This window comes from Aythya fuligula, chromosome 8, assembly GCF_009819795.1.
Source record: "Aythya fuligula isolate bAytFul2 chromosome 8, bAytFul2.pri, whole genome shotgun sequence".
NCBI classification, from domain to species: domain Eukaryota; kingdom Metazoa; phylum Chordata; class Aves; order Anseriformes; family Anatidae; genus Aythya; species Aythya fuligula.
In genome coordinates this window covers 11359388-11376504 of record NC_045566.1, presented here as the reverse complement: position 1 = coordinate 11376504, position 17117 = coordinate 11359388, and the positions used below count along the sequence as shown (strand labels likewise).

Below are 17117 nucleotides of genomic sequence, written 5' to 3'. Positions count from 1 at the left end.
TTTGCTGTTGACTCTGGTGAACAGGACAGGTGACATCAAGCTTTACCATTTGATCATAAACGTCTGTCGTGCTAGGATATTTCTGAGTTTTGTGTTGCCTCTGGAAACCTAAGGAGGGAGAAATACTCTGCCTTACTATGCTGTGTGCTGAAGAAACATTCTAAGTTCTTCATCCTCTGTTTGCTCTTGGCTATCCTTGGTTCCTTCATGTGAGTTCACTAGAATTTGTTGGGAATTCCCAACCCTATTTCTCCTCATGTTGTCAGTCAGCGAGATGAGGCTCTGTTTTTGAAGAATACTCAGTGTTTGGATAGTGCAGTCACTTCGTCAAGTGCAACTTTCACAGAGAGAAGCTGTGGGAACTTTACTTGGTTTATAAAATACACAATCTGAGTTGGGACTGGTGATTTATAATAAACATTTCTGAAGGATGTATCTGCCATCTGTATTACTACTTTGGGCACCTGGCAGTACTCTGACCAACCTTCATTGCACTCCCCAGATCACTTTCTCTGAGTTGTAGGGACTGATTCTGTCACAGAGCCGATGTGTGTGCGTGGGCCTGAGCTTTGTGCTCTCTGTCCTGCCAAGACATCAGGAATGCTGGCATGGCAATATTTGCTGTGAAACACCTTGAACTGGGTTTTGGGAATTCACACTGCTCCAGGCTGATCTTATACTCGGCCACTTGTCTCTGTTTCCCAGGGAGGGGATAGTGTGCTGCAGAGTAAGTGACCACAGGACTGGTGTGGTTAGGCTGCCTCTGGCCTCACTTCAGACAGTCTTGGTGCTTATCTGGGTTCGTGGGTAGGAGGAGGGCTTCTGGGGCTGCACGGGTGGGGACTGTGGGGACATACAAGTCACCTTGTGTTTACACAGATGAGATGTGAGGAACTGTGAGGTGGGATGCTTGCTGGGTAGATAATACATATAACTACTGCTTCTTGACTCACCTGTCTGACCTGTCTGCAATCCTTTCAGTGCGGAAATGGAGGACTACAGTGAGCAGGACTCCCATAATGTTGCTAGCCCTACAGAAGAGCCGAAGAGCAGTGGGGGCACCAGTTGCTGTTCAGAGTTTCCCCTTTCACTGCTTGAAATTGGACAGCCCTGCCAGGCACACCCTGACTTGCATAAAATTATCCAGGTGAGGAACATGGGAGCTTGGCTTGGCTCCCACAGGACAGTGGAGTGAAATGTCTGCCTCATGTTTGGGATTTCTCTTTTAGGAAAAATTCCTGGAAATTGGAAGTTTACATTTCAAGCCAGTGCCATCAAATCCTCACTATTTCTTCTACTGCCCACCATCAGCCAAGAAGGAGGTAGGCATGGTGCTGCCCTGGCAGGCACCCAGTCTTTGTGGAGCGAAGTAGCTTTACTTGTCATCAGATCTGGATTTTGGGCTGGTGGACTCCTGGGCAGACTGAGCCCTTGGAGGGCATCAACAGCCTGCTTCGCTGCCTGGCACGGTTCTAGTACCTGCCCTTCTCCTCTCCCCCCAGGAAGAGGCATCCCGGGATCAGACAGACAGGAAAGGCAGTGAGGAAATGGAGGGATCAGAGGCAGAACTGGCAGCTGAAGAAGGTAAAACTTGCTTGGTCTGTCCTGGAGAAGAAAATATCTCACTGTGGTTATGTCTGTCGGAGCTTGGCTGTGTCTGGTGGGGTCTGTTTGCTAACAGGGATCCTGTGTCAACAGGAGCTGTGTCTGGGTGCTGCATTGCCACAGAGAGTGACCCAGAGCTGGAGGTGGAGTACCGTGAGAAGCTGGAGCATGAGTTCCCCGACACAGATTCCCTCTCAGATTCCAACACAGTGAACCAGGATGATGACTCCTTCAGCGTGCTGGGAGGGGACTCGCTCAACGAGCAAGAGTTCCTGGAGCAGGAGATGCCCCCACTCTTTGTGCACCTCACCTGCTCTGTGAAGCTGCGCAGCCAGCACAGCTCCATGCCTGTGCAATCCCTACCAACCTGTCTAGGTAAGCACAAGCCTTGCTGTGAAGTTACAGGGCAGCAGGGCATCTGTGGAGTCCCAGCTGGGGGAGCACCCCTGGAATAAAATAAACGTGCTGTGTCCTGAACAGCACTCTCGATGGACTAGCCCTCCCTGTACTGGAGCCCCCATGGTCTCCTAGCATCAGAGAGAGACATTCTCACCAGGTCTCCCACTTGCTGTGGGTTTAATTATGGAATTACCATGGAGGATGGTGATGTTCTTGGGCCTGTCCAGGTGTGGGACAATAGCCACCTCTTGCAATCTCTCTACATACCAGCAGGCTGTGTGTGTGTGCAAGCAGAGCTGTTTGTTGTATGATGTCCTTCATCTGGGATCTCTTCTCAGGGGAAGTTCTGGGCTGTCTGGAAAGCTGCCAGGGCTTGAACACGATTGATCTGGGGGACCTCTGTGTGACACTGGACATCTTTGTGCTGACGCTACCCCTGGAGATAGAAGTTGTGAATACAGACATTCTCCACAACAGGTAGGTGGGGAGAGGCCCAGCCTTTACCCATCCTCTGCCTGCCCTTCCCAGCAAGACAGTTTCAGGTCCTCTCTCTGTACTGAGACTGGGAATTATCTTCCTCACAGAGCCTGCCACAGCCCTTAGAAAACTAAGGTTTTTCCAGGATAGGCTCACCTTTTAGAGGGATCCTTTCTTTTTCCTCTGGAGACTGTCTGTTTATCCTCTTTGGCTCAGAAGCTGATGCTCAGCCCGCTCTCTCTCCTGTGGCAGATGCACCTCAGAGAGCAGCGTGTCCTTCACCCGCTCTCCTGGGCAGCCATCCTCTTTCCGGTCAGATGAGGATATCATGCACAACTTGGACCGGCTCCCGTCCACAGGAGATGAGAGGTATGGTGCTGCAGCTTTCTGTGGGCTCCTTTTGCTGCGCTGTGGTGGCTGCATGAATGAGAACAACTGATAGATTATTCTTGTGCTATTCCCTAGGCACCCTGCACTTTCCAACCTCCCTGGAGTGCACAGGCAGGCGATTGAAGCCACTATGAATGAGGTGAGGCAGCCTTGCCCGTTGCTTGCTTCTAACTGGAGCAATTTGCCACAGCACACAGTTGCTGCTCCACGCTTCCTAGCCTGCTCCAGGCTGTAGCCTCTGTCAACCAAAGTAACTTTGCTTGTATCACAGAGGCTGTTGGCCTTGTGCTGCCCCAAAATGTGTAAAATTCTTACTCCAGTTGGGGTGGGACAGGGGGGCCTCTCTTCCAGAACCCTTTTCTTAGGTACAGTAAGAAAGACATGAATAATGATGGGACTTGGGTGAAAACTGGGGCAGCCTTGCAGCTGGAGGTGACTTAGGCTGCTCTGTCTCCCTGCTCTGCTCAGATTCGCTGGCTTCTGGACGATGAGATCGTGTCTGCGCTGCGCCACTCGCAGGTCATCAGCACCTCCATCCTGCACCGGGTGGCCACCCACATCTACAACTCCAAGGGGCGGCCCAGCTGCCACAGCGAGGTGGTGCTGCTCCAGTTCGTCTTTGGACCCGAGCACTCGCTGGAGAAGTTCAAGGAGGTAAAGAGGGGGCCCTGAGGCAGCGTCCTACCCATAGTTAGCGGGATGCTTATTCTTCCCTGTGTTGCAGGAGTTCAGAAGAATGGCTCTACCAGGCTACGTGCTGAATGCAGAAGGCAGTGACTACCACTACATCTCCATCAGCCGCCTGCACTCCAGACGGGCAGCCCCAAACCCAGCAGGGACACCGTGCGTGCAGCAGCAAACTGGAGGGAGCACCAGGACAGCCCTGGGCCAGGCGGGCCGGGAGGGGAGCAGTGAGGCAGAGGCAGAGAGCTCTGCGCTGCACCATGCAAGCTGTGCCCTCCCAGAAGAAGCCCAGGGTCTCTGGGGGTGGCCAGAGAGTGAGATGCGCGTTGTGCCAGAAGCTGGAAACCCTGTAGGTGGGGGCAGCCACGTGCAGGATGAGGTGAGGGACACTAAGGTGGTCTGGTGGTGGGACGGTGTGGGACCTTCTGCTAACTGAAGGTAGAGGGATGCAGGAGGGTGATGTGCAGGGGTGTGGTTGGGTTTTGTGCCTGTTTTTCTGGTCATTTTTTGCAACTTCGGCTTGTGTGCAGGTCCCAGGAGAAGCACTGAGCCTTGAGCAGAGCAGAGCACCTGGCCATGACTCCCTGGAGGAGACAGCTCTGGAGACAACCATACAGTCCCTGCCATCCTCGTCTTCTGAAAAGGGCAACAGTGAGAAATCACCGTTAGTGACACCATCTGCAGCAAGCCTAGTTGAGTCTGTAACACAGGGCAGGGAAGGTAGGAGCTGCAAATGTGGGCAGGGTGTACCTCAGCCTTGGAAGTTTTTAAGGGAAGGGCCCAATTTTGGCTGTAGTGCATGAAACACATCTGTTATTCCTGTTCCAGTCCCCAGACACCAGAATCAGCACTCAGGGCTACTCATCTCCCCTTCCCTTGCCAGGGTGCAGACAATTTGCTGTTTAATGTTACCTGGGGTAGTCTGTGCTGCTGCACTGATAGCCGTAATGACATGAAATTCCTGGTGTTACCAGGAATGGCTGCCTGAGGCCTGTACCCAGCACTGCCTGCCCATAGCACTTCTCTAATATGTGGAGCATGTGAAGGGGCTTAGCGGGTGCTTTCATCAGCTCCTCTTCCCTTTGCAGGCTCCAGCAAGCAGCGTCCCAGCCGCGTGCAGAGCCTTGTGTCAAGCCAGGGCAGCATGGACTCCGACCACCTGGGTGAGTTCGGTGCTGACAGCAGCAGCGTGCAGCCAGGCGCTGGCAGTGAGGCAGTAGCAGAGGGCACGGGGCTGTGTGTCTGGGCTGGGCTGAGCCCTGAGGACAGGGCTTGGGAATGGCTTTAACCTCCCAGAGCTTGCAGCCTGGGACTGAAGTGAGGATGCGTTGCAGGTTACGATGGGGGGAGCAGTGACTCGGAGTACGAGGAGGCGTTAATGAGTGACCAGGAACCCAGGTGTCCCCTCATGCCGGACTTCTGGCTCATCATAAAAATTGAGCAGGACCGAGTGGAAGTCTATTACCACACACGGTAAGGAGGGTCCTGCTGTCTGGCCTCATTGTTGCTCGCTCATCTTTGTGGGCAGGATCTCCTTCCTGCCCTGTGTGGGTGGGGAGCTGCAGGACTAGACTGGTGCTCTGTGTGGGGAAAGCCACCATCCTTTCTGCACACACAGATGGGCACTGTCCAGGTGCCCTACTGACCCCTCTCTCCCCTTCCCTGTAAAGCAGCCTGAGCGTGGAGAAGGCAGCAGAGACAGAAGAAGAGCAGCCAGGGGAGTGCCAGAGTCTCAACCAGATGGTGGTGAAGAAGATCAGTGAAATCTGCAGGGTTGTCAATCAGGTAACAAATTGCAGAGGACAGGGGTAGAGCTGCCAGTCATTAGATGGCTTAGATGAGAAGGGACCTCTGGAGTTTGGCTGGTCCAGGCCCAGCTCTGAGCAGGGCGTGGGAGCCAGTTCAGCAGGTGGAGTCCCAGCTTGGGGGTCAAAGGAAAAGGGACTCTGTCTGGCCCTAGGACTTCCCCGTTGCTGTCTTGTGTGGCTGTGGAAACAACAGGACTTGTCTTTTCTCATCTGTTACAGCGCTTGCTGCTGCAAGACCTGCACGACAGCCACGTATGCAACTCGTTGCTGGTGGCAGAGAGCGAGGAGGACATTTGGAAGAGTGAAACTCCCTACAGGCAGCGTGTCTTGCCCACAGATGGTACGAATACTCCTTTTGGCTCTGCCTCAGCAGCAGTGCAGCTGACTTAAAAACAAAAAACAAACAAAAACAAAGAAAAAAACCACCATTGTGTGATGGCCCCAAGGACGTGCTATTTTCTTTGCAGATTACTCGGTAGAGGAGAGCTACCAGCCCCGGGACTACCTGGCTGCCACCATGCAGTTCATGCCGGGGCACTTTGCTTGTGACGTGGTGTGGAGCACGCTCATCCACGTGCATTCACGCCTCAAGATGGGCCCCAACATGGGGGTCTCGCGAGGTGTGTACAGCCCGGGTTCCTCCTCACTTTGTGTGTCAGGAGTCTGGCTTCTGGCTGGACTGGCACGACAGGAGGGGGTGTGGGGTAGCTAACGTCCCACGTTGCCCACAGCTATCCAGGCGCTTCGGTCGGTGCTCAACGCCTTCTCTGTGGTGAACAGGAAGAATATGTTTGTCTACCAGGAGCGTGCCACTAAATCTGTCTTCTACCTCAGGTAAGAGTCAGCTTGACGTGTTGGCGTGACCCTGCCCTGCTACATATTGCACCAGGCGGAGAGCTCTTTGGGGCAGGAAGTGTCTACCCAGCCTCAGGGACCCTGCTGTGACCCAGGCAGCAAATGTCTGGTTTCTGGTGAATCAGAGTCATGCCAAACCAGACCCCTGCTGCTCTTCCTGCACTAAATCTTTACCTGGAAGGAAATTGTTGTTATGTGAGGGAAACAGACCCATTTTTGTACAAGCTCTGTGCTGTAAGGACTGATTCCTGGGAAGTCCTCAGGGGGGAGAGTAAGGAGGATGTATATCTTCTGGTATGATGCTGCCATTCTTGGGAAGGGAGGCTGACATGTCTTCCTCCTATATTCAGGCTGACTGAAACCACATACAGCGGGAAGGTGTGGGAAGCAGAGAGCACCGGTAATCCAGCATCTCGCTCCCTGGCACTGACACGCAGTCAGGAGCCCATCTACACTGAGGATCTAACAGTGAGTGCTGCTCTCTGGGACTGCACGTGGGTTTTGGTCACAGAGTGTGTGTGTGGAGTAGAGGAGGATGGGTGTTTGGGGAAAAGGGGAAACTTGGTAGTTCCAGCTACCTGGATTTTATGTAGGGTAAAACTTATATTGCGGATGTGTGTGGGGGCAGCAGTAGGGGCTTCTGCCTGACCTTGCTGACAAGTATGGCTGGTACTGGTTCTGGGATTCACATGGGAACTGCTTTCATGCATCTGTTTTTTGTTGTTTGTTGTGTTGGGTTTTTTTTTGCCTTTCCAGGGCTCTCGTTCCTCTCTGGACACAGCCTCGTGCCGTAGTGTGGACTCTGCTCGTCCAGTGGGACAGGTAGACAGGCACATCCAGCTGATGGTCCATGGAGTTGCCCCAGCAGGTAAGCATTACAAAACCAGGCAGCAGATAAACTGTACTGCTGCAAAGCAGAGGAATGAAGCTCTGGTCCTTGCCCTCTTTGCTTGAAGAACAAAGAGAGAACATTCCTCCGGAGCAAGCTGCTCTTCCTTAGACCAGAGCAGCTCTCCGTTCTGCCTGGGTGGAAATACGAGGAAAGTACCCATGATGAGACCTCTTGCAGACCAGGTGGCTTATGCCAGCTTTCCTTGTGCAGAAGTACATTTGTCTTTGCTTTGTCAGTAGCCTTTTGTGTTCAAGAACAGGTGGAAAATGATGTCTGAAGAAGTTGATGGTGGGGAAAGATAAGTTCCCTGTGAGAGGTGTTTGTGAGGGTGGTACAATCTGGACAGGTAGAGGGAAGTGGCTGTGGTCATTACCGGATGAAGTGAAAAAGTTGTTTGTGCCTCTGCTTCCTTGTTAGGGCCTGAGATCACAGATGAGTTGGTGAAAGTGCTGCGCAGGCGCCTGGACGAGGCCACCCTGGATATTATCACTGTGATGCTGGTGCGGAACTGCAAGTTGACCCCAGCAGATGTTGAGGTACCTACCAGGATAACAGCTCTGCTCATCCTGTCGCACATCACTCTTTTCCTTCTTTTTGACCCATCTCAGCCCTTCTCTGCCCCAGGGCAGAGAAGGCCAGGGCAGTCTGCTACATCCCATCCCAGCTCCAGTGGTGGCTTAGTCTGGCATTCACAGACATACACGCTGTGTGAGTGCCAGGGTAGTTGGTGGGATCACCCCTGCTGGGATTGCCAGCATGGCAGGGCCTCCCTGTGAATACACATGGAACATTGGCCCCATGTCTGTCTCAGGGTGCTGTCTGGGCTCTGCACACCGTGCTCTCCCTTTGTGCACCCAGCTGGTGTCATTCAGATACATATCAATGCCCCAGGGCATCCTGCTAGACTCAGCTGAGCTTTAAAGCCTTCTTTCTGCAGTTTATCCAGCCCCCTGGGACGCCACCCACAGAAGTCCTGCAGTTTGTGCTGCCACCTTCAGCTCTACCTTGGCTGCATGCAGTGGCCTACTACCTGCGCCAGAACCTGCTCATCTTCCTGCACACCCCAAAGTACACGGACAGCAACGTGGAGCACCACTTCAAGGTGAGGAGAGTGACTGTCTGCCCAGCTTCCACCTGCTGCTGGGGGGTGATTGCTGGGGCAGCTCAGCTGCTGTGTTCCCAGCTCTGCCGTGTGTTGTTAAGGAGGAATTGACACTGAATAGTAAAGTCTGGAGGAGTTGTGCAGGGCAGCAAGCAGATCCTGTGTGGCTTGGTGTAAACCCGGACAGGCCTCGCTTTGTCTCAAGTGGTCGCTTGCTGTGCAAAACGTAGCAGCCATAAAGCTCATGCTTTATGAGCTTTAGTCTTCTCCCAGGAGCATAAGAAGAGACCTACTTGAAAAGTTGAGCTTGGTTCATTGCACAGCCAAGCTCTAAAGACTGAAACATCGGGGTTAATAAAAGTTTGGGAGCAGCTACCCACTCCTTCAGCATGGCCATAGCAAGAATAGAAGGTGAGGCCAGATGTGCAGTGCCTTGTAACACTGCATAGAGCTGTAGGAGGGTCCTTCTGCCAAACAGTTGCCACGACTCCACTGGTAAGTGGTTTTTAAGTAGGTATGGACTGCCTGCTACATACTGGGGAATGAGCTCTGCACATGTGGACCTCTGCTTCCAGTCAGTGGAGGTTCTCTCGTCTCTCACTTTTTTCTTTCTTGTGCCCCTCAGCACTACTTCAACCACAGTGGCAGTGTCCCTGACCAGGATCTCTACCTGTACAACAAGCCGGGTGGCCAAGGCACTGGTGGAAAAGGTACTGTGCTCAACTCTTTTTTTTTTTTTTTTTTTTGAAGGAGGGTATGGGGCTGTGCACTGGGGGGCGACTTCCCATGTTGGAGAGTTCTGAATGACTGAGGAGGGCCAGTGTCAGAGCAGTGGCTAAGGGATGTGCAGGGCATGTGCCTGGGAGACTGCAGAACTGCATGGATGGTAGAACGGAGCTAAGGAGTCCCCCAGAGCAACTTGCTAAGCTTGGCTTGTGGGTGTAGGAAGCAGCTCTAGATTGCAGCTGCTGTGGGGCAAGACAGAGCCTGGGGCACAGCTGTAGGGGCAATGCCTTTGCTCTTTCCTGTGGACTGCTGGAGGAAGGATTGGATAGGGCTAATCCTGCAGCACGCTGTTGTGTCGTGTTGTGCCAAGGCCATGTGGTCTGTTACCTGGCCATCGTGAGTCTTGTTGTGTCCCTTGTGCACAGTCTGAATGTTCTTCTGTTGTGTAGGTACCATGTCGGACCTTGTGCAGCACCTCTTTCCACTCTCCCACTTCCAAGGTAGCACCTCTGGCTCCAAGTACTACTCTAGTTTCCCCTCTCATGCAGATCCCTGGTCCCTCTGGTCCCTGCTGTTCTTGTTCCCCTTGTGCTGTGGCTTCAGCTCTGACTCCTCTGTGTGTCTGTGTGTGTGTCCATCCAGCTGAGTCGCCTTTTTCTTGCTGGCTGGGTAAATGAGCAAACAGAACAAATGAGCAAACAGAACAAATGAGCAAACAACCTGCTTGCAGGCAGTGAGCTTCAAAGTTCTACAGCCCTTTTCCCTGCAGGCCTAAATGGCCATCTCATCCCTGAGAAGGACAGGGATTGTAGTCTTCCAGTTGCAGTCCCAAGCCTCAGGGCATAGCACCATCATGCTCCCTGTGTGTGGGCTGGGGGCTGCCTTGCACACCGAAGGACTGGAGTGTCCGGGTACCTCTAGACGTGTACTTTGTCCTTCAGGGAGCCTGGGTTGGAGGGGGCTTGGAGAGCCCTTCATAGCTGGGAGCTTGCAGGTCACTTGCACCCCAACATCTTCACAGGGTGCAATGGATGAATGCGTAGCCAAGCTCCAAAGCTCTGGGCAGGAAGGTTTTTGGCAGCCCTTGCCATCTTACCTCTTCCCATAGCTACACAGCTCAGGCTGTGTCCACCCTGTCAGGGCTGTTTCTTACCTGTTGCATTTCTGCTTCTCCGTGCTCCTGTGACAGAACTGGCAGCCTTGTTCCCTGCTGGCAGGGCAGCAGCAGCCGTCGGCTCTGCCCCAAGGGACTGAGCCTGCTGCGGTGCTTGGCGCTTGCTTGGCAAACCAGCTCCTCTCGGGAGCACGTGCAAACGAGCATCTGCTCCTGTGGCTGCTGACCTGGCCCGCTTGAAAGCACTGCTGTGGGTCCCCCCTTTCTGGAACACGTGTCCCTAGCATGAAGAGGACATGGGACGTTGTGCTCAGCTGTTATCTCCTTGCTTCAGGTGGACTGAAGCGGAGTGGAGCTCCAGGAAGGGCTGTGGTCTGGAGGCCTGCCAGAGATTTACTAACACCTAAATCCCAGAGAGCTGCCCTGCTGCAGCAAGAGGCCACGTGAGGCAGGAGGGTCTTGAGCGAGGCTCCAAAGGGGGATGAGACTGGGTGAAGTCCTGGTTTCCTCTTGCTTTGATATTTAGGAAATGATACATTTCTCCGTTGTTTGCTGGATAAAGGGTTGTTCCTGTGCCTGGCTAGGGGAGAGAGATGTCAGTCTGGTGCAGAGCACCTATGAGATAAGGCAGCTTCTGTATTCTTCTGCCAATGCCTTGTAGATTAAGATTTCCTCGGCGTGAATGCAGGGATGCTGCACTCTTGCCTGAATGCCCAGCTCCCTCTTTTGGGAGCAGCGCTCTCCATCTCAGTGCCCTCTCCCTTGCGCCTGGCATGTCTTGGAGGAAAGGGTGCTGAGGAGTTTACACTTCTCTAGGCAGGATGGAAGCCAGGTTGTTCGGCTGGTTAGATGTGGGCACAGGCTGCTAGGGCTGTGACAACACCCACCCTGCACACCCTGCCATCCACGCCTCGGGGCAGCTTTGCCATCCAGTCCCCCGAGCGCTGGCTCAGTTGGCTGGGGGGCTTTGGACCTTACAGCTCCATCCCAGCTGCTGTTCCCTTGGTGTCCTGGCCAGGAGATGGGCTGTAGGGGGTGAACTCCTGGTTTTTGTCCCCCAGCTGTGCTGATGTGTGGGGAAGGCACCCTGTCTGTAGGCATGTGCAGTGGGAAGCAGGCCCTGAGCGTAACCTGCAACAAGGTGTTGCGTGTAGTGTTGTTCTGCAGGGAGTCAGTGTCCTGTGAGCCCAGAGGGGGCTGTTGGAGAATATCTGGGCTCTGTCTGTACTCTGTCCCTTGGGAGGACAGGGACGGTGAGCCCCATCCCAGAGGGATGCAGGAGGGAGATTCTCGGGGTGATGGGGACACCCAGTGCCAAGCAGTGTGCTTCTTGCCCTGGCTCCTGATGAACACAGCTAGTTACCTCTCCCCTGGCTGCTTCCCTTCCCGTGGGCTCTGTTTGCCGTGTGCACCCGTGGCACTGTGAAACCCGAGTGGTCAGAGGACAATCCCAAGCCCTGATGGGCAGGCGTGGGGTGGCCACTGTGCCCCTGAGGGTGACAGGGGCTGTCTGGGGCTCTCCCCACAGGGATCGCGTGCATTGCCCTGACGTTTGTGGATGAGAACGGCAGCCCCACGGTGCTGCCCCACGGGGAGAGGCCCGACCACCTGAGGACGGCTGCTTCCTCACCCATCGTGGGCCTGCTGCAGGAAGCTGACTTCGAAAGCCTCACTGCCGTCAGCAAGCACCAGCCTGAGGCCGGCACCCTGCCTTCAGGTAGGCAGTGAAAATTGCTGATTCCCTGCTGCCTCTGCATCCCCCAGGGCGCCTCCGAAGGTTGGGGGTGCGGAACCATGCAGGGCTACCCTCTTCCCAGCAGAGCCCTGCGTGCTGGTGCGCCTGGACATCTGGGAGAAGGGCAACATCAGCCTGCTGCAGCTGTCGGAGAAGCTGCGCGGGGCCCTGCGCCACGCTCTCTGCGACGCCGTCATGGAGTTCCTGGTGCTGCCCGCCCCGCTCTGCCTGGAGGCCGCCTGCCCCCTGGCTGCCACTGACGTGGAGGAGCTGAGCTCTGCGGGTGAGAGTGGGATGGGATGGGACGGGCACCCTGAGCCCCCCACCAACCTTTTTTGTCCTCCCTGTGGGAGCTCAGCTTGTGCTGGGAGGGGATTTGGGCCGGGGAGGGAAGAATCCACTGTCCCCTCTGCCAGCTGTGCTGTGTGATGTCCCAGGGGAGAAGCAACATAAAAACAGGGTTGGAAGAGATCTTTAGAGGTTGATCTCTGCTCCAGAAGACCAAATTAACTTTGCCAGGTGTTGCTTAGGGCTCACTCCCTTCTCTCCATCTGGCCAGCCATGGTGGTGTACAGAAGACATGGGCACGTGGATGTCACAGTGGGGGCTCTGAGGCATCTCATTTGCTCTATCTCCACAGGAGGCCTAAGGAGGACCATGTCAGAGACCAAGGGCCTGGCCATGAGTACCAGTGGGACTGGCAAGAGCTGCCCTCCACCCTTGCAGTTCACATCTGCCCCTTCAGCCAGCCCTGGGGAGCCAGTGACACCCACAAGCAAGCTGGGCCGCCGCAGCTTCTGGGATATGCTGGTAACACTGCTGAGGGACTGGTGGGGAGCAGGGCCCGCAGGGCCTCGCAGTGTGTTAGGCCAGGAGGGAGAGAAGGGAGGGATCTGGCTGGGGTAGGGAGGCCAGGCTCGGTAACCCGGGTGTTTGAGATCAGGGCAACAGCTGGGCTGTGGATATGCAGAGCCTTAACCCTGCACCGCTTCTTCCTAGAGCAAGGCAGAGTCCTCAGAGCTGGGCAGCCCCAAGACTACTGATGACATTGTGCTGGAGAGGCCAGAAGAGGCTCGCACAAGGCGGCGACACAAGACGGAGAACGTCAAGCAGCACTTGAGCCAGGATCGGGCCACAGCCACAGCTGAGCTGGAACAGGCACAGAGGTGAGTGTGGGCTGTGGCCAGGCAGCTGGGGTGTCGCTGCGCAGAGCTCCCCGGCCTGACATCCCCCTGGCTCTTTGTGCAGCTCAACCCTCTGTACAACATCCCCTTTCCTTGCAGTGTCTCCCTTACGCAGCCAGCTAGGGGAGCTGCCTTCCACACACAAAGCTGTGATCTGTATTGCTGCTGGGAGCACAGCTGGCTCTCCCTGCCAGAGGTCCCTTCCCCATACAACACCTATGGCTGCAGACCCAGGGGGACAAAACTCAAGCACTATAGCAGCCCAAAAAGGGGATTCCCTGGGCTCTGCTCTGGAGCTGGAAGGGAACCATTGCACCTTTTTGCCTTTGTTGGTCTTGATTTTGATCTTGTATAATGATGCTGCTCTTCCCTCTTCCCAGGCGCCGAGCCTGCCAGTTGGAAGAAGGGGATGTGGGCACCATGCACCCGCTTTTCAGTCAAACCTGCCAGCAGTGGATGGCATTCATGAACCAACTGGGTATGTATCTCAGGCCACAGCAGCTGTGGAAATGATGGAGCTCCCAGATGTTGCAGGGAGGGAGGATCTGAGCCTCTGAAACATTCTGGGACTGAGAAGCTGCATGGAAAACCCCCACCCATGCAAGGAGGGAGAGGAGGAGGCAGGCAGCAAAGTGGAAGAGGGATGCCCTTCAGATGGGTCTTTGTGGCTGCTCTGTTGCTGCTTTCTGAATACTGCCCACTCCAGCATTTGTCCTCACACCTCACGCTGGCAAGGCAGACCTGTCCACCCTCTCTGATGAGGAGTAAGGCAGGAAGCAAGGAATGTATGGAGGAATGAAGTGCCAGGCTCAGGGCATGTGGAAATTTTGTTTCAGGCTTGACTTCAGGCCAGAACCTGAAACAGGGATGATCTCAGCTTTTATCTTTTTTGTATTCGTTGTTCTACAGCTCTGTCTCTGCTTCAGGCAAAGCAGGAACTTGGCCTGCCCTGGGCAGCAGCCCTGCTGTGGGGCCCCCTTGGCCTTCTGCACTGCCAAGGACAGGGCTTGGGAGTCCTGGCTGAGTCCAATAGTGCTTCTCCCCCACAGGGTGCCCGTCCGTGCAGCAGTGCTCAGCAGAGATTGTGTCCCGCTTCCTCCTGTCCTCCATTCTGGTGGAAGTGGTGAACCTGGTCACTGCCCTGGCAAGCGACACCACCGTCAAGGTGTTTGAAAAGATCAGGTGAGTTACGTGGCTCACGGGGGCTGTTCGGCACCAGCAGAAGCCCATCAGCTGTGCCAGCCTCTGCTCCCATGGCTCTGTTTGTCACACACCTTTGGTGCTCTTCCCTGCAGCTGCCATGGGAGCACTGCCTTCCTGCCCTATAAACCCGGCCAGAGTGCCAGTCCTCGCCCCGCAGCCGTCAGGCACTTCATCCTGCTGGGGCGCAACTTCCACCAGTGGCGCTGCAGCACGGAGCAGGGTGAGCAGGCTCCATGGGGTTGTGTGCTGGGGACTTTTGGGGTGCGAGATGTATGGGCAGGGTGCCTCTCCTTGCTGGGACGGGCTGCCTGTGCCCAGAGGTGGGCAGTGAGGTGTCCGTTGTCAGCTGCTGGGATCTTATTCTCAGATTTGCTTTTAACTGCCTATTTCAAGGGGTATCTCAGGGGGAGGTATGCAGGGAAAAATATGAAGAACTGGGCAAATAGGATTGAGATGAAAATCGTGGGGCCTGGGAGGTCTTTCTTTGGACATGATGAAGCAGAGCCAGGGTGAGCTGAGTGATCACACAGGGTTATCACAGCAACGTAAGTAATAAAGGTAAAAGTGAACAAAGGCCCCAAGAGGGGAGGCTTTGGGTTGTGATGAGGAAAATACCAACGCTGTTGCTCAGGGTCTTGGTTAGATGATGTGTGGACTGTGTTCAGATGTCTTCTGGGAGTGATGAGCTGAGCAGTAAGTACCATGGCACAAAATCCTGCTGTCCTGGGATGGACTGGTACTGAGGGTGACAGCTCTGGGTACTGAGGGTGACATCTCTGGCTTCTTCCAGCTCACAAAGGGCTCCAGCGCTTCGAGGCCATGGAATTCAGCTCAGCAGAGAGAGGCTCTGACCCAAGCCTCGCTGGACGAGACCTGGCACCCCGGCAGAGGTTTCTCTTCATGGAGATTATTGACAAAAAGGTAGCCATGATGCCTGTGTGATACTGCCTGCTGAAAGCCAGCCTTTTCCCAGCTGGCCCAGGGCTAGAAAGAGGAACAGTGCTGCTGTGGGCAACCAGCCTGCCCCAGGCAGGAGCCCTGTGCCACAAGCAGAGCAGCAGTTCCCTGCAGCTGTCCCTGGCTCCTGCTGTCCCACTGTGGATTGCAGTTGCCTGTTGCCCACAGCAGGGCCCAAATCAGCCATGGCACTTGTGCTGCCAGTTCAACACCCTCTGCTGTGGCTGTTAATGGGGTGGTGTAAATGGGTGGCTGTCACTATTCCTGTCCCAGCCTCACCATCTGAAGCCACCTGGAGCTGCAGCAAGTCCCTCCCAAAGCACCTGGAGCAGCCTGTGTCACTGTGCAGGACTGAGCAGATCTTTCACCCTTCCTCCCTCTCTTCTCTCTCCAGCTGACACTTTACACCTACAACTGGTCCCCAGACCTGGGAGCCAACTTGAACTGCTCACTCATTCGCCTGCTGCAGTGGCAGAACGCCCGGTCGCACATCGTGCACTGCCTCATCAGCCAGAAGCTGGGACTCTTCCACCACCACTGCTTCATGGACACGCCGTGGCATGAGGACAGCAAGCAGGTAGGGCACCCTGCCCGGCAGGGCACTCCTTTCCCCATCTGCAGGGGCCTTGGCAGCTCTGGGGTCTGAGGAGGTTTACAGACACTTCTGTGCTTTTGTGCACCAGTTGGAAGGCATCCCCAGGAGCTTGCATGCCCAACTGATGACAGAAACTGGGTTTACTCTGTTCTTGTGAGTCTTTGCTCTGAGGCTGGCAGTAAGGAGGCTTTCATGGCTGTGTCTCCTTGCTTAGGAGCCAAATCCTTTCCTGAACTCCACTCTGGAGGTGGATGCACTGATCCGGAGCCCCACTCCCCCACCCAGCAAGGACCAAGGCCGGCTGAGCAGCTCTGCACGCAGCCTGCCACCTCTGCACTTCCATCCCGATGTGGTGCCCTTCGACGAAGCTCTGCGGGATGTTACCACTATCAAACACATACCCCATGGGCCCGAGCTGGGACCTTTTGACCCCGTGTCTTGGCATGGGGCCCAGTTCCTGGAAATCAAGAGCATGGAGAGGAAAGGTAAAGCAAGAGGCGTGCTGTCACTGGAGTCTAACTGCCTCTTCCCACCCCTGCTCCTGGAAAAGGAGCTCAGAAGGAGCAAACTGGAAGTTCTGGCAGAGGAGGCAGTTCTGAGCTATTCCTGTGGGGTAATGGGATGGGTTGTGGCCTGTGTAAGTAGAGTGGGGAGGATGGGAGTGATATGCAGTGACAGTATTTGGGGATGTAGCTTGATACAGCTATGGCTGCTCTCTTTCCTCCAGAGCTGGAGAAGCAGATGAAGATTGAGAATCTCTTTGTGACCTGGCAGCAGAGATCAGCGCAGTCCAACATGCCGATCAGTGTGAGTGCAGCTCAGGCAGGCAGCAAAGTGGGCCCAAAAAGGAGCAGCGGAGCTCGGAGTGGGCTGTGTACCGGGGGTGGTATCTGGCCGTGGAGCAGTGTGTTCTGCTTGAACTTCTGGGTCTGCTGGGCTCTAGTGCTGGGATTTTCAAATGGAGCTTTGCTGCCCAGTACTGGAAGAACTGTAAAAGCAGGGTGGTTGCCTAGAAAGTTTGATCCCCACTTGAGCAGCACGGTAATGTTACAGACAGCTTGTTCCTGGTCTTGATGAGTTATGCATGTTTGTAATGTTTGTAACTGTGTTCCTCTTGTGCTATGCAGCTGGCAGACCTGGAGACCCTGAAGCAGTCCTCACGCCTTGTTCACTACTGTGCTACCCCTTTGCTCTTCGACCCAGCCTTCCGGCAGCAGATCCAGACTGATCAGCAGGGCAAGGTAGAGGGGAAGGTGAGTGCCAGAAAGGGACAGTGGGTTTGGTTTTATGCACTGGAAAAAAGAGGATGGCTTTGCAGTCTTTTTTCCAAGATAGCTCAGAGGAGAGCTGACCCCTGCATTACAGGATGAATTTGCACCCTTGGCCCAGGG

The 17117-nt window shown here is 54.9% G+C and overlaps 1 protein-coding gene across 1 annotated transcript in view; it reads left to right on the top strand.

Annotated features, from left to right (window-relative positions):
- The window catches only part of SZT2 (SZT2 subunit of KICSTOR complex), a 55669-nt gene that overhangs the window by 26728 nt on the left and 11824 nt on the right, over nt 1-17117 (top strand). Inside the window, exons 29-61 of the mRNA XM_032192596.1 lie at nt 982-1147; nt 1230-1322; nt 1503-1584; nt 1699-1980; nt 2343-2481; nt 2734-2850; nt 2947-3010; nt 3340-3525; nt 3596-3934; nt 4086-4275; nt 4644-4718; nt 4890-5028; nt 5229-5340; nt 5583-5703; nt 5831-5983; nt 6095-6197; nt 6569-6686; nt 6975-7086; nt 7528-7646; nt 8048-8212; nt 8838-8922; nt 11581-11769; nt 11873-12070; nt 12428-12597; nt 12787-12953; nt 13352-13449; nt 14021-14153; nt 14267-14394; nt 14965-15095; nt 15526-15708; nt 15941-16211; nt 16454-16533; nt 16854-16979. Of these exons, the coding sequence (XP_032048487.1) occupies nt 982-1147; nt 1230-1322; nt 1503-1584; nt 1699-1980; nt 2343-2481; nt 2734-2850; nt 2947-3010; nt 3340-3525; nt 3596-3934; nt 4086-4275; nt 4644-4718; nt 4890-5028; nt 5229-5340; nt 5583-5703; nt 5831-5983; nt 6095-6197; nt 6569-6686; nt 6975-7086; nt 7528-7646; nt 8048-8212; nt 8838-8922; nt 11581-11769; nt 11873-12070; nt 12428-12597; nt 12787-12953; nt 13352-13449; nt 14021-14153; nt 14267-14394; nt 14965-15095; nt 15526-15708; nt 15941-16211; nt 16454-16533; nt 16854-16979 (4834 nt within the window). The remainder of the gene's footprint in view (nt 1-981; nt 1148-1229; nt 1323-1502; nt 1585-1698; nt 1981-2342; nt 2482-2733; nt 2851-2946; nt 3011-3339; nt 3526-3595; nt 3935-4085; nt 4276-4643; nt 4719-4889; nt 5029-5228; nt 5341-5582; nt 5704-5830; nt 5984-6094; nt 6198-6568; nt 6687-6974; nt 7087-7527; nt 7647-8047; nt 8213-8837; nt 8923-11580; nt 11770-11872; nt 12071-12427; nt 12598-12786; nt 12954-13351; nt 13450-14020; nt 14154-14266; nt 14395-14964; nt 15096-15525; nt 15709-15940; nt 16212-16453; nt 16534-16853; nt 16980-17117) is intronic.